The sequence below is a fragment of the Mycteria americana genome, chromosome 9, assembly GCF_035582795.1.
Source record: "Mycteria americana isolate JAX WOST 10 ecotype Jacksonville Zoo and Gardens chromosome 9, USCA_MyAme_1.0, whole genome shotgun sequence".
Classification (NCBI taxonomy): domain Eukaryota; kingdom Metazoa; phylum Chordata; class Aves; order Ciconiiformes; family Ciconiidae; genus Mycteria; species Mycteria americana.
Genome location: NC_134373.1, coordinates 22,072,326 through 22,088,616, shown reverse-complemented (window position 1 = coordinate 22,088,616; position 16,291 = coordinate 22,072,326). Strand labels below are relative to the sequence as shown.

At 37.5% G+C, this 16,291-nt stretch overlaps 1 protein-coding gene across 1 annotated transcript in view; it reads right to left on the bottom strand.

Annotated features, from left to right (window-relative positions):
• Positions 1 to 16,291, bottom strand: part of LRP2 (LDL receptor related protein 2) — a 131,813-nt gene that overhangs the window by 43,758 nt on the left and 71,764 nt on the right. Inside the window, exons 33-45 of the mRNA XM_075512067.1 lie at positions 15,333 to 15,476; positions 14,291 to 14,400; positions 12,640 to 12,817; positions 12,074 to 12,287; positions 11,350 to 11,589; positions 11,028 to 11,216; positions 8,964 to 9,884; positions 8,243 to 8,408; positions 7,233 to 7,391; positions 3,447 to 3,736; positions 1,931 to 2,134; positions 1,304 to 1,546; positions 90 to 215 (exon numbers count right to left, since the gene is read on the bottom strand). Of these exons, the coding sequence (XP_075368182.1) occupies positions 90 to 215; positions 1,304 to 1,546; positions 1,931 to 2,134; positions 3,447 to 3,736; positions 7,233 to 7,391; positions 8,243 to 8,408; positions 8,964 to 9,884; positions 11,028 to 11,216; positions 11,350 to 11,589; positions 12,074 to 12,287; positions 12,640 to 12,817; positions 14,291 to 14,400; positions 15,333 to 15,476 (3,184 nt within the window). The remainder of the gene's footprint in view (positions 1 to 89; positions 216 to 1,303; positions 1,547 to 1,930; positions 2,135 to 3,446; positions 3,737 to 7,232; positions 7,392 to 8,242; positions 8,409 to 8,963; positions 9,885 to 11,027; positions 11,217 to 11,349; positions 11,590 to 12,073; positions 12,288 to 12,639; positions 12,818 to 14,290; positions 14,401 to 15,332; positions 15,477 to 16,291) is intronic.

Sequence of the window (16,291 nt, the reverse complement as noted above, 5' to 3'; positions counted from 1 at the left end):
TGAGAACAGTTGGAAGTATGTCAAAGGTAAAGAGCAGTGGAATAAATTACTGAAGTACAAGAAAAGTAACTGAGGCCCTATTAACTTACCACAGTGAGTAGGGCTCTCATCACTCATATCTCCACAGTCATTATCACCATCACACAAATATGTTCGAGGAATGCAGATATTTGTGCTTTGACATTTTGTAAAACCAGACTGGCAAGTGCGCTCCGCTTTAAGGAGGGAGAGAAAAGAAAAGCAAAAGTTCTTTAGAGCTTTTGTCAATACTGTTACGCTGTATCTCATTGAAAGATACATAATATTGTTAAATGTCACTCACATGCTAAAGTGCACTCATACTGCTTGTGCTATATGGAAACAGTTAGACAATTGCTTTTATTGACAAAAATCCTGACAAAAACATGATCAATGAAACACATGCCAATACTTGGGATTGAGGTAATGTAAACTGACATGTATTCACACTGTAATGCCTGTAATTGCAATCAGCTGGTACTGTATTAATCATCAGACCACCTACAAATGACTAATAGACCAGGAATTTCAAATATTCAGCTTTCACTGAGAATAAAAAAATTGTCACAAATAATGTTAAAAAAAAAAACCAAACCAGTGTGCACACAAAAATGTAAAAAAAATTCTCTAAATACATTTTCATCAATTTCTTTAACTCCAGATATAAGTTTTCCACTGAAGAATGTAATCTTAGTGCAAAGACATGATTAGTTTGATTAACTGCAACAGTAGTCAATATTGAACTAATCACAGTTTACATCTTAAGGAAAACAAACATAACTGATAACTTTTTGAGAGCTGTAAGGCATAGAATTTTAAACAGAATAAATATAAACTGTGTCTGTATAAGAGTCGCAACATACACTCCTGATGATTAAATCTAGTATAATTAATATGGCATGACACAAAGTAAAAACCCACTGTCAAACTCCAGGCTAATCCTACAAAAATATAAGCCCTGCATCCAATTCATCTGAAATAATCTTTTTGAAGTCCATGGGATTACTCACAAGACCTAACATTAAGCACTGCATGAGCATTTGTTGCATCAAGGCAGACTATTTAAAGCAACAGTTATTATGTAATATCTTAGGGTACTCCAGAATATCTTTTAACAATTCTATTTGCTTCAAATAACACAAAGCAGAATCTGTAATGTAAATAAAGAAACCTTCTATCCTCTTTGCTTATTTTGTCATAATTCTTCACACACAAACACATTTGCCTCTTCTTTGGTCTAAAGAGCCAGACTTAAATAGGCACTAGGTAATTAGGATAAACTTACGGCAATTTCTCTCATCTGATGTGCCATTATCGTAACAGTTGTTTACTCCATTGCAGACGTACTGAAGAGATATACACCTTCCATTATTGCAAGTAAATTCTGTGTGGGAGTCACAAGTTCGGAACAAGCAGCCAGCCTCATCACTGTTATCTCCACAGTCATTGTAGTGATCACAGCGGTAATGATAGGGTACGCATCGCCCATTACCACAGGTAAAAGCTGTTGGCTGGCAAGTATGGAAAGCTGCAGGAAATTAAAAAAAAATTAAAAAAAAACATGGATAAAACATAATCTAAGTTCTCTGACAAAGTAACAAGTAAAATCACAATATTTTTACCTGCCAGGGCAAACACAGCTGCAAAACGGACTGCATGAAAAGTAAAATACATATTTGAATTAAACAAAGTAGAAATTGGCTATATATGATAAAAATTCAACACTATAGTGCTTTTGGATTCTAGAGCAAATCAGTAGCCATTCAGACCTCAAGTCTGTGAGCAAGCAAAGGATTGTTTCCAAACTACAGCCATAAGATCCATGATCATAAAGCCATAAAAGTGAGAGAGAATACAGTACAGGCAAGACAGAGTATGCATCACTTTCTCATGCAGTTATTTTAATGCTTACCACACACACTTTCCAACTCATCACTGCCATCACCACAATCATTGTCATTGTCACATTTCCATCGCTCGGAGATACATTGCCCATTAAGGCATGTGAAGAAACCAGTATCACACCTGGTACCGTTATCCACAATACAGTGCTTGTTATTATTGGCTAAATACCAGCGACCTTCAGAGGGGCACTGACATTCTGCACCAGCTGGACCTAAATTTATGGTTGACAGTTAAAAAAAAAAAGAGGAGACAAAAAAATGAAACAAATACAACATTGATGCTTTAGATAAGATTCTATGAAACCATTCACAGCTGTAGCACTGGAAAAAGCAATGAAATTCTCACAACTCCTGTAAGATCTATCTGCTTAGATAGAAGTGCGGTGGCTTAGCCAGATTTTTATCTCAGATAAATATATGCAAACCCATTAAAACCCACAAGAGTTATTCCAGAGTTCCCTAGAGGAACTGAGATCAAAACTTGGAGCATCTCAGTATTTGTTTTTTGTCCAAATAGTTTTTGGGTGGCAGCAAGATGGCATCTGATGCTTTCAAATATCAGAGCTACACCAGCTGAGGCTCTATCCCTCAAAATCAAAGCAGGGTTTTCAAAACTCCTAGACTAACTGCTCTTCTCAAAATCAATGAGAAGCTTGAGTTGTTTTCAGGCAAGACAGATTTTTAAAGGCATTTAAGATGCTACAAATGAAAGCAGGCACTAAAGGAGTTTTTCAAAGTCCAGGATCATAAATTCCAAAAACCCACAATATGCAAAACAGCTCTGTAATAAGTATGCTCTTTGGAGTATACCGCCATTCTGGTTTCCTGGCCATCTGGACTGGTGACCTGTTGGAGCACTTTGACTCTCTCCTTACACAAAGAGAGATACAAGATGGGATACATATGTCAGTCAGGTCTCACCCCAATGTGCAGCTGATGATACAGAGTATGTCTCTGGACTCCATGACTCAAAAGGACACCTACCCCACAGTGTAGATAGAAATAATTCTGTGCTATCTTCTTCGTAATTGTCCAACATTTAAAATGAGGTAGTACAAATGTTTATTTTGGAAATTAATCACTAGGGAAAGACTTCATAATATCATGTGATAAAGAAATAGTGACCATAAAGATTTTTTTAAATATGTGGTAGGAAACATCTGTTCAGTATACAGCATATCAGTATGTATTCCTAAGGTAACCATATGCTGCAGAGCTCACTTCATGTCTCATCCCAGAGGAAAAAAAACCTTAAAACCGCAGAAAACAACGTTTTGGTTTAAATTAGAAAAACCCATAATTTTTATTTGTGATCATTCTCAGACACAACGCTCAGGTGTGCTAGCAAAATACCATGACCCTGAATGGCAATCATCATGATTGCATTTATAAATAAAATAAATATTAAACTTTTAGGAACACTAAGAAATATTTCAGCTGTCCCCGTGTGTCTAAAATTGTTATACTATGAACTCTAATACAGGCAACACTAATAGCTTACAGTCATCAAGCACAACAGCTTACCTGGTGCACAGATGTGACTGCAGCCACCATTGAACTGGTTGCAAGGGTTGGTACACTGCTGCTGCTTACTTTTTGCCCAGACATGAATATCCATCGGTCTTTGTGGAAGATTCATGATCATTACAATCTGATCTGAACCATCATACTTATTAGCTCGGTAAATGCTTCGTGTGTTCCAGTCTGTCCAATAGATATGCTGATCAAACAATGTCATTGCAAATGGATGCAGAGCAGTGCTAACAATTACCTCACGATTTGTACCAGTGAGAGTGCATCGCTCGATCTTCTGCCTAAAATAACAAATAAATTATTATGTCTTAAAAGAAAGAAGTCTTTTAACTTATGTATAAAGCCATGCCCTAATTAGTCTGGCAACTAGTATCCACCACTTCAGTAACGTGCACCAATATGTAGGGTGCTGTTATGAGTTAAAAATCTCAAATTTTCCAATCTATGGCTTCAATAGTGATGCAGAGTAGCAGCTCTATAATACTGACACAATAATGCACTGCAAGTAATTGGGCTGAAGATCGAAATGTTCAAACAACTACGCTACTAAGAGCTAAACTGAATGCAAAACTTCATGAGAGAATACACTTTTGGAATGGGTATGATGTTAATGACCTCTTGTACCAGGAGAAAGTCAACAGTCCCATGAAATAGGACATGTTTTCATTTCAGTTTTATCTTCTGCAGATCCAAATTTACACAATCAGGAAATACAAGTAAATTCACGAGACTATAAACATGCATTTTCTGCTATTTCTCACATAAGAATACAGGAGGGAAAAACAGTTCTAACAGATAATAACCACCACATATATAACATCTAATAGCCACAAATATATAGTGTATGATAAACATTTCTTCCTCATTGATCTTCCAGCTTTGATTCTACCTTAGGAACAGTATTTGCAATGATAAACAAAATTCCAACAAGCAAGACCTTATGGAGCCCCAGAAAATCAGGATTCAATTACAAGTTCTGTGATAGATGCGTTCTGCTGTATGTGAACCATTCTTCACTCACACAGACAGCCCTACTGACCCACAACCACCTTGTCACTGCTTCAGCCATTCCCACCCTTAATGACCACTTCAGCAAAGGTCAGTGGGGAAGCAGGAGAAGACACACTGATGCCAGGAGAGTCAATATGCGCTATTCATGCAAGGACATTATTTCTAAGCATTGTTTATAAAATGATTTTAAATGTTAGAGGTTCCTTTTACCACACAGACTCCTGTCTGAGATAGGCAGACCATACAAGATAGGCAGACCATACAAGAATAAAGCATGAGAGAAGAGAAAATGGAGGATGTTCAAAAGTTATTTGCAATGAGGATAACGAGAAGAATTAACCAGTAACAGATGGGATTATTCAAAGGAAGAGAAAGAGCTTAACAGAAAAACATCAAGATATCAGTAAATGCTGAAATGAGGTACTATCAGCAAGTTGAAGATAGTAGAACAAGAATGAGCATGGATAAAGGCTGTTCCTTGCCTCCAGCTCCCAGCATCTTCATGTTCAGTCACACTTTAATGTTCACATGGCAAGGCTGCCAGTCAGCTTACTGACAGAAATAACACACTTCGGGTTGTCTGCTCCATCAAGTATAGTATCATTCAACTGCACTGCTCTTAATACTCCTGTCTAAAGAGCAGATAGAGGTCGGACAGTGTGTATGCTTATGTATAAAGGCATAATGCCTTAGAAGTGGAGTGGTGTTTGTGCAATGTCAATGGAACAGAACAATTCGCTAAGAGGCTGTGGCATCTTTCACGTACAAGTTCTGAAAAGGAGCTAATAAGAATCCCAGAATGGCTCTATGGAGGGTAAGGATAAGGAAGCTGTGGGACTAAAGACATCATACCCGGTGATTTTCTTCCAGCTAGCAGCTTCTCTCCCTGTTCATCACTGCATGGCCAATACCTCTTGATCGTGAAGTCAGAAGGGCCAAATGTTGTTGTTGGAGACTCCAAGCGGAAGCTCCACCCTTCGGTTCAAGCCACCAAAAGAGTTCTCACAGAAACACAAAAATGCTCCAACAACTTAGCATTAGCAGTAAGAAAATCACTTGAACTTATTTTATCTAACCTCAAAGCAACTGTATGTTTAAGTCTCCGCTAGAGACAAAATTTAATTATTACCAATGGTATTACCAATTGTAAGGCATTTACTAGACTAGCATCGTGGGTTGAATAAGAATGGAAACAGCCACTGAGAGAAAATGAGCAGATAAGAAATTTCTCAACAAGCTGAACAGCTCGTCTCCTTTGTCATCACTAGTAGGAAGGAAAAAGCTGCATTTCATATAAGCAGGAGAAGAAAAAAACCAGAATTTTAGTAATTATTACAGGAAAATAATAATAGACGGACACTTTATAAGGCAAAAGCTTTAATGTGAAATAACAGTTGTGGGAAAAGTGCAAGAAAGCACTTCTCTATGAAATTGCACTTCTACAACAGAAAAGAAGCTCAAATGCACCTCTCCTGCAACACAGGCTCAGGTAATTTCCCTCTATTATGCCACAGTTCCCAAATGTCAGCATGCTATCTGGTGAGGGATTCTTACTATGTTGCATGCAGCAACTATGAACATATGGGAAAGGAACAGTGTTCAACTAGCGCATATGTTCTATCTACTTGAGATGTATCTCAAGACTTGCATGTGTGCCCAATGGTGTCACAATACTTACAAGGCAATAGGAGGGTCTAGAACAAAAGAACAGAAACACTATTTTAGGATAGCACCTTTGGGAGACTAGCATAAACAAGAGGAGAATAAGCAAGAGTAAAAATGAAGGAGAATATATGGCTCACCCTTGTGTTCCCTTGGTGCATTCAGAGCTAAGGAGCACTGGCATTTTTGAGTGTCTGGTCTTCATATCTTACCCCATGCTGGTATCTGTTCCTCTGAAGGGGTAAAGGCCCTCCCCGTGAAAGTCAGAATAAAAGGAGACCATAATGTTTAAGCATATGCTCCCTTACCTCCATTAACTAGAGTTTGAAAGACAAAAGAGGATGTCTCATTTGACATCCTGCATTCTCCTTAAAATAGAGAGTCCTATTTACAGGTGCCCTGCCCTCCTGCGCACAGATGAATCCAAATAAGAATGCCTTCCTCCCAGAAGATCCAATAGAGGCACAGACCATAAGAGTTATTACATTACAGACATCACTTTTCTGTCACAGCAAAGGAGAAGCCTGCAAAAGTAGTACTGTGCTGAAGGAACCAGAGGGGAAAGGTCTGATTGCTGCAGTGATTTCTCCGAGACCATGGGTGAATTTGAATGGATACAAACTAAATTATTTTTCAAAACTTTCCTGCTGATGGCAGAAATTCTGGTGGCATAAATTGAAGGGTAGAGTTCTGTCTGGTAGGCAACGGCAAGAACATCATGCCAAATTCCACAGGTGACAGGAATTAACCATGAGCAATGAATGATGTAAAATGTGCACTGGGATTGTATTTGTTAGATAAGATGCTTATAAAAGTCTTGAGTTGCATGCAAGATGAACAAACTGCCAGTGGGTATCAATGCCATAAAGCAGTGGACTAAATCTACACTGTGGCATAACAAAACTTCTTATTGCACAGTAGTTCCACATCAATATCAAGACTTGACATTGCATTGCTATTAAGTAACTCTTAATATTCTATAATACAAAGTACCAAATTCAAATGAAATGCTGAAAAACAGTTTAAAAGATGAGGAAACTTAAATAATAGATCTATTAAAAAATTAACCAAATGTAAAGCAACAAGTGTGTTATCAATACATACAGATTTGCATCAGCCCAGTATAGCTGCTGTTCTTCATAGTCCAGGGTAAGCCCATTTGGCCATACCAAATTGGTGCTCACAATAGGTGTTCTGAAGTTTCCTCCAAGTGTAGCTCGTTCTATCTTTGCATTTGAACTCCAGTCAGTCCAGTACATATACCTGTCAATAACATGATTACAAGGTTATATTTTCAGCAAATAAAGCTCACAAAGCTCTTATCTGCTCCAGGGTATTTCCATCCTGGTGTCCCTCACTGAAGCGTGCAGTGCAAAACTAGCAGAAAAGAACTTCTCCCTCTATTTTGGCCCACATTGACAAGGAAATCTTCTAGCAGCAATCACTGGTGTCCACTGGAGTGAACTTCAGAAAAGTTTTTCCAGCTCCTATGAGAATCCAGTAAAGTCAATTAGTCTCTTTCTTATCTTTCTTCATTTGAAATACAGTATAATTAGTAATGAAATTAGAAATACAGTATAATACAGTAATGCACCCAGACTCTGAAGGAATGTTTTTTGTTACTGAAACAAGAATTCTTCTGAGGCACTCAGGAAATACAACAGAAAAAGAGAAAGATCATATAAGACTCTAAATAGAGAGATCTCTTGACAGTGCTACTAGATTATCATGATATGATATTCTTGAAGAAATCTTGGTTTCAACAAATACCTTTTGTTTTTCTGCCTTACACAGCAAATGGAGGATGGTTAGTTTCTTGACAAACACCTGCTTTGAACATTGCTCTCATTTACCCCCAGTACCTGACTCCTACCCTCACTAAGTGGACTCCCATGCACTACACATTCATAAATGTTCTAAAAATCTCAGAAGAAAATTCAGATCTCTGAGGCTGAGATCAGCTTAGAAAACTTAACCTAAAGCGTTAGCTCTAGGACAGTTATGCACAGCTGGAACGTAGGGCTCAGAACAGGAAGTATATGGCAGTCTTGGTCAAAGTCTAAATTGTAGTTTCACCTGCAGTCAAAATAAAGTATACAAAGTGCAGCACATACCCTCTGCAGGGATCTAATACAACAGCTCTTGGTCGAGGAACCCGGGCAATCACTGTGCGGTTAGATCCATCCACAGCCATTGAGCTGATAGTCTGATTGAGGTAGTCACTGTAGTAAACTCTATTGTTGATCCAGTCAAAGGCTATGCCATCTGGAGTCCCCAGGTCTTAGACACATGCAAGTAAACACACACAAGTTCAGTATGGTTTCCTGTGATATTGCAATACTCTTTGTCTATTATAATGTGGCAACACCAAGGATCTCTTTGAAATGCCATTGGTATCAATGCAAATTTGTCCATTTAAAAATCTGAAGAACTAATACTTAGGACTCAGGCAGTCCTGTGTATGCAGTAAGGTTACAAAGACCTTTTCCTCACATAGACCTAAATTCTGGTTGCTGTTCTCCAAGTAGCAGGAATCATCCCTCACTCCACAATATTAATTTACTATATATAATTTTAATTTATTACATATAATTTATATATATAATAATATTTAACCAGTTTTATATTTCCATTTCATTGTGATCAAGATGAAATAAGAATCTCAGAAGAGGAAAAAACTGAGGAGAAGAGTCAAAAGGAGCATTTCATCAGATATCTTAATTAAATAGTCTACCTTGACCATTAGTATAAAAATACCTGCTAAACTAGTGCTAGGTGCTGCAGTCCATTTTTTCCAATATCCAATTACTTTGTATCACATTTCAGTGCACTTACCAGATGCAACTACTGTTGGAGAGCCAATTCCTGAGTAAATACTAACATAACTGATGCTTCCTGTCCCTGAAGGATAACTTTGGGTAAAATATATTCGGTTGTTTATGCTGTCAAAATCCAAGGCCACTGCAGTTCTTAACACATTGACTGTGCGGAAGGGAGGACTGTGATTTTCAGGATCTAGGTGGATACTTCTGAGGGCATTCTCAAGAGCAAAAATCAGGTAATCATCAGTTGAAATGGAACATCTCTTGCCATCACTGCCTAGTGTTCCAAAGGCACAACCACATTTGGGTGTCTGCATGTCAGGCAGGGCAAAACACAGATGAGAACAGCCTCCGTTGTTGTCCAAACAAGGATTGTTGTTGACATCAAGAGGTGAACGTGACTGGAAATTACTGTTGTAAATGGTAACATCCCTGAGCCAATTAATGTTGTCTCGTATTACTGTTGGCTGATCAGTATTGCCTGGCTCCTTGCTGGCTTGGAAGACTTTTTTCAGGTTCCGATCCACCCAGATCATCGAATTTCCAAAGACAGTTATACCATATGGAGTTGGATAGCGACTGCCATAACGCACAATTTCAACATCACCACCATCAGGCTGAATTCTTGCAATCATATCTAAGGAATCATCCACCCAGTAAATGTAGCCATTGCTGTGATCTATGGCCAACCCACGAGGTGTGACAATGCCCTCAGACACAAGAACTGTTCTGTTGGTGCAGTCAAGAAATGCACGTTCAATCTTCGGATTTTGCCCATAATCTGCCCAGAACAGATACCTGTTTTTTGGGTTGACTACTATGTGCCTTGGCATATCTATGGTAGTTTTAAGCAGAACACGGCGATAAGTTGTGTTTAAACGCAAAACTTCTATAAAAGTCTCTGTCAGGAATGCATTTGTAAAATAAAGATTTCCTGTATTTGAAGAAAAAAAAAAACAATGCCGAAAAACAAAACAGAAAGTTAATATATAGCATCAACACCTGAGAAACATGAGCTGACAAAATACTAAACCATAAAACGAATATCCATAAACATCTTAGTAGTTGGAAGCATAAGGTACTTGCCTACACTTTGAGGAATTAGAAAGACGACACCCAAACTGACAATAGTCAATTAATTTCTAAATCCTCATTGATTGCCATGGGGAAAATCAGTGGTGTAAGATCAAAAGTGCATTAACTACAGTTGTTCTTTAGGTGTACTTTTTTTTTTTTTTTTTTTTTTAATCTAAGCCCTCGGCTTGCCTTTCCGTACTCACTTTACCTTTTACAACACACAACTATGAAATCCATGTTATGGCACAGCACTGTATACAGTAACTAAATTAAGTGTACACATACACAGCAGATGATTATTCTAAAACTCATCCCAACAAGCCTATCAATCAACAGAAGAACTTTTGCAAAACATATATATAGTACATATACGTATAAAATAAAGGTATTAATGGCAATGGTCAGCTACTTAAGAGTTGATGAACACGGTCTGAAGAGTTAATATTTGAATTAATCTCTAATATGTTTAAATAGAAACAGGAAGTGCAAGTGGGGAAATTAAAGTCCAAAGACAAAGTATTTCTTCTGCTTTCTTTACTTTTCATTATAATTTATAGGATTTGTACACAGCAATCTGAGGGTAGATGAAGAGTTCTTCTTTCTTATTAACAATGTCATCAGACAACTTTTGTGCACTCTTCTCTGGTACATGTTTTTCACTCTGGTGGTAAAGTATAGTAGTGCACTCAACAACAGCTACTTATGAATGCACAGACAAGAAGAGAGACCCAAGACAAATATGAGAGCATCATGAGAGAAAAGGTTCTATACATCTGCTCTGATAAACTTTCATTTTTACACATATATATAAACATAAGAGCCATTCCTCTTGTTTTAAAATCAGTCCATAAACAGACAAGTTAAAATCATAGGACTTCCATTCAAAATGGTTCCACTGGGATCCGTTTATGTTTGGCTGTGTAAAAAAATGTATGTTTGTAAAAAAAAAAATTTTACAATCTGTGAAGGATAACATTCTCCTAAATTCAGCTATGCTTACCTGCTACCCAGTCAATTGCAATGCCACGGATCCCGTTTCGTCCTATTCCATTTGTAACGACATTTCTAAAATAAGAACCATCAGGTTTAATTTTACGTATTGCATTCTGAGAAGAAATTGTGCTACTGAAGTCACACCAGTAAATGAAACCAGAAGGCATGTGAACATCCACGTGAAGCGCATTTCGTCCTGAAATATTTTGAAAAGTAATAATTAATTATCTTTGATATAAACTAATTTATTTAAAACATGTGCTATGCCAGCAAGAAATGCCAAAATATTAGGCGTTATAAGATTTTTTCCTACTATAATATTCACATACCTCTTCCTGCCAGTGGTACCATGGCTTCAGAGTGATCAGATGTCTCTAAACTAAATCCTTTAATTGCAGAAAGCATAGAAACAATTACAAATGAACTGTATGGGGAACAGGTTCTGTTATCAGGATTTAGCTGAAAGCCAGTAGCACAGGCACAGGAGAATAATCCACCAGGTACAGGCAGGCAAAGCTGCTGGCAAACTCCAATATTATTACTGCAGCCATTTGAGGAACCAGCAGAATCTGTGCAAGACACACATGGCAAGACATAAAAATCTGTACTGTATCATCACAAACTCCCGTGGATATATAACCAAATTCTTATACTTGCATAGTATTAACAACCAGCTGACAAAAATAAAGATCTTAATCACTGTACATTTTAGCACTTAAGCATTAGCAACGGATTTGCTGATTTCTTGTCATCTAAGATCAATGGGGCCAAGAATCACATAAAAGGGATATATAAATTTGAAGCCAAACTAATAAAATTTGTTATTTAGTCAATATTACATTGATAATATTTTAGTAAAACTGCACGTGCCAATAGATGCCTTAACTGGATGGTGGAACATTTCTTTACCAAAACCAGGTAAAATATTACCGACACTTTTCCTGAAAGCATAACCAAACCACTTCCTTTGAAAGAGCATGCATTCTGTCTCTGAGGGAAGTTCAAGTTTTCACAAGTTGGATATCCTGAAATACCGCTTTAGCAAATACTCACTGTCTCTGTAATACACACGTAGGCATTTCAGTCTTGGGACATTATCTCTCAGTACTACTTTGTTTGCTCCAGTGGACTTGTCAACTCGTTCAATAACTTCATAATCTCGATCAGTATAGTACAGAAAGGTATCATAGACAGCAATTCCCCATGGATGAGAAAGATGAACCACCAGAGTCACACGATTTGTACCATCCACGTTGCCTTTCTCAATCTAAGAAATCAGTTTAAAGCTTAATATTACATTTCTTATAATAAAAGTTCAATGTTACAATACAAAATTAAAATGCAACATATGCTACTAAAATCTCTTCATGCATGAGATTTTTAATATACAAGGTAGGAAGGAAAGGGTCAGCAGGATGCCAATAGTGATTTCTGATTTTTCATTCAAATCCATCATATATTTTTAATGGTAATTAGTAACAACAGTTATTCAGATTTTGCTCAGTCCTGCAACTCCCAGTTACATGAGTAAACTAAAGTAACTGAATTACTCATGTGAACCACAGACACAGAGACAGATGAACAGGTAAAAAAGCAATTATTAAAAAAATATCTCCTACCACTCCTGTGCTTGTAACAGCCCAGTACAACTTTTGTTCCTTAATGTCAATGGTAATGAACTCTACATGGTCAAGGTTGCCAGTGAAGAGGGTTTGTATGCCTGATCCATCCATGTTTGCACTGGCAATCTTTGCTGGGACTCCACTGTCAGTTCCCTGGTCTGTCCAGTACAGCTTCCTGTAACACACATTATCACATCTGTTAGCAAGGCTGATAACAGAGATTAAGCATATGCTCAAGTGACTCTGGTCCATTAAATTCATCTCCTTCATCAGCCAAATACTTCAGTACGTGCTGAACAGAGATCACTTTGAACCAGGCCACAATGAAAAGGATATCTTGTTTGAAAAAAAGAGAAAAATGCTTATTCTCTTGAAAAAGCGAAATGCCTCGAAAAAGCGAAATGCCTCGAAAAAGCGAAATGCCTCGAAAAAGCGAAATGCCTCGAAAAAGCGAAATGCCTCGAAAAAGCGAAATGCCTCGAAAAAGCGAAATGCCTCGAAAAAGCGAAATGCCTCGAAAAAGCGAAATGCCTCGAAAAAGCGAAATGCCTCGAAAAAGCGAAATGCCTCGAAAAAGCGAAATGCCTCGAAAAAGCGAAATGCCTCGAAAAAGCGAAATGCCTCGAAAAAGCGAAATGCCTCGAAAAAGCGAAATGCCTCGAAAAAGCGAAATGCCTCGAAAAAGCGAAATGCCTCGAAAAAGCGAAATGCCTGTTTCTCGTGAAAAAGAGAACAATGCCTGTTAAACAATTTTTAGAAATCCATAGCCTCCCCTGTATCATCCCACAACACCGTCAGCAGGTAAACTCAGTAGAGTATTAGGACTATTAACAAGAAAGCAGGAGAATAATAATTCTGTTTCACAGATGGCTGCAAGGTTTCAACAGTGAGTTTGGTTCCAATTTGGAATTAAAACTACAAGTTCAAAAAATCTATATGAAACAGAATTCCGTTATCTGGCTCTGGGGAATATGTGCACTGCTCTGGCCTCAGCTGCTGAAGAACACTTAGGGCACATGGCAGCCAGTCTCCCAACTAGAGACAAAAAGTCAGGCATCAATTCATCTGAAAGCCTGCCAAGTCACCAGCAAAACTCTCTCATTACTAATATGGTCCTATGGAACACTGTGATTTGGGGGTGGGGGGGAAGCATCATATTGCCATTTTGAGTACTCTGTTGGAAAAAAAGCAAATTACAGCTCTTTTTGGGAGAAAGCAGTAAAATCGTGTTTAGTGCTATGCTATTTAACATGTGACATTTTTCCTATGTAGTGTGTCTTTCTACGATAGATAGGCCTCAAGACAGACATCACAAGATATTGTTAAAGAAAGACTTTAGAGTTCTCTCTACTCTGGGTTCCCACTTTTCAGAGATTTTTTTCACAATCAAAATATTCTGAGATCCTTTTTAATCAAAAAATTTTACCATGTAGGTATATGGCAAACTAAGGAGAATGAACATCCGTGCAACAATTTATGAAGCCACACAATTATTGTCTAGGGCTTAAAAAGAGTAAATAAATTCTGCACAAATATGAAAACAACAAAACCATGTCAAATCCAGGATGGAAGCTGAAGACCCTAAAAATTAGGAAAAATGTGGAGAATATACTCATGTGCAAAGTCAACAGCAATTTTGGAAATTTACCCTCTTGCTGGATCAACTGTCAAACCAATTGGCGTGCCAGCTCCCAGAGAGGTGCCATCATTGGTAATCAGTGTTTTCCTGTACATTATGTCACCATGCAGCTTCAGGACCTATGGAAACATTGAACTCATGAGAGCATGTAACATAGAACTTATGACAGATTTTCAAATTAAAGGAAGGAAGCCTAAATCCACAGGGAGTTGAAAGTGCAGAAAACTCTCTTAAATACTATAAAGAAAAAGCACATTGTTCTGTACTCTAACCATCTCCCTTCTCTAACGTGCACCCCTTGAATGAGCTGCTTGCAGCTTAGAACCTGCCTATGTTAACAAGTAAGCATCCTAGGTATAAAAATAGTTACTCTTTCAGCTTCCATAATATCTCAAAAGTATTACAGGCTGAACGGGTTGATGAAATGCTGATTTAGAAAGTATTCAATTTTATTTGTTTAAATTAGCTGCCTTTTAATGTAATAGTATGTATTTATATTTTGAGACAAGGACATTAATGACTGGGCTTATTCACAGTCATTACTGTATTATATATTGCTTATCCTCTATTTCCCTATGCTAAATGGCAACTTTATCCTTCACATACCATCAGACTGCTAGTCTCCAGAAAGCTACATAATATGATACCGAAGTATTTGGGAGTGAATCTTATTGCGTTTGATGGCAACATTCCTTTACTATCAGAAACACTGCATTGGGATCATTGATTTGAAGTGAGAACAGTAATAATAATAGTAACTCCAGCAATCAGAGAGGTTGTGTGTCAAACACCAGAAGCCTAATGACTTGAAAGGTGGGGGGGAAATCTATGCACAAATAAAGTTCCCAGGATATACTGCTTTCAATCTTTTTGACTATGCTCAAATTTAGGTTTACCTCTTCAAGTTTGTAAAGTATTTTTCTACAGACTGCATTTTCAAATAAATCTAATTTCAGTTTTTCACTAAAAAAAAATTACTAATTTCAACCTGTATACACAGAAGTGAAAAATCTAGGCTCTTACTTTCCAGTTGTCCCTCTTAAATAATTACCTCAATTGACTGTGTCCCTGGGTTACTGTAATACAGGTTTGCAGATATCCAGTCCAATGCCAGACCAATAGGAGCACCAATAACAGCTGCTGGAGCAAAAACTGTCCTGTTGGCTCCATCTGACCTCACTCTGTGAATTTCACCCTTGGAAAAAAAGATAACAAAAGTGAAAAAATGTTGAGAGCAGAAAACACTGTTCTATTCCAACTACATGAGCACTTACGTTATATTACAATCTTTTCTTAGCAAAAGGAAAATCTAGTAGAGAGAAATGTATTTGTATATGCTCAATGCATAAACATGGTAAAAATATTATTGTAAATCATAATTATCCAGTGTGAAGAGGATACACCGTTCACCAACCAAAACCTGATCAACAGAAATAAAATTACTATATTTTACAAGGTTGAACTGTATATATTTAAGCTATATACAGTCACATTTCTGTGATTTGTATTTCATTATCAAAAAATTTTTACCAGGATACCTCAGTTAACCATCTTGGATATACCTGAAATCTAGTAAAGGAAAATAGTGTTCTCTCCATGCATAAATATTTAAGAACCAGATATTTAATAAGCTGTAATAGCAAGAATCAAGACTAAGATTATCCTTGCAGGTTTTTTCACAAGGGTAACCCTTGAAATGACCACTTATGACTTGCAGATTCTATGGTATTAGCTACAGCCCGTGATGCTAAAGCACGATATAAACAAGCACTAAACAGAGAGACAAGCCAAGCTATAGCTGCTTTCCTGAGCTTTCTTCAGGTTATGTCAGTTTTACAGGAGTTCTGCACAAGTCCTGCGTATTAGCACGTGAATCTTTCACAACTAGTATAGTATTGATGCAGAATTTAAATACCAGCAGTTATCGCACATTATTAAGGCTTTTGGAGAAGAGGTCAGTAGGGTTAGGGGAGCTGTGAGCGAGTGTTGAAATCTGTTTCTCTCTCCTCA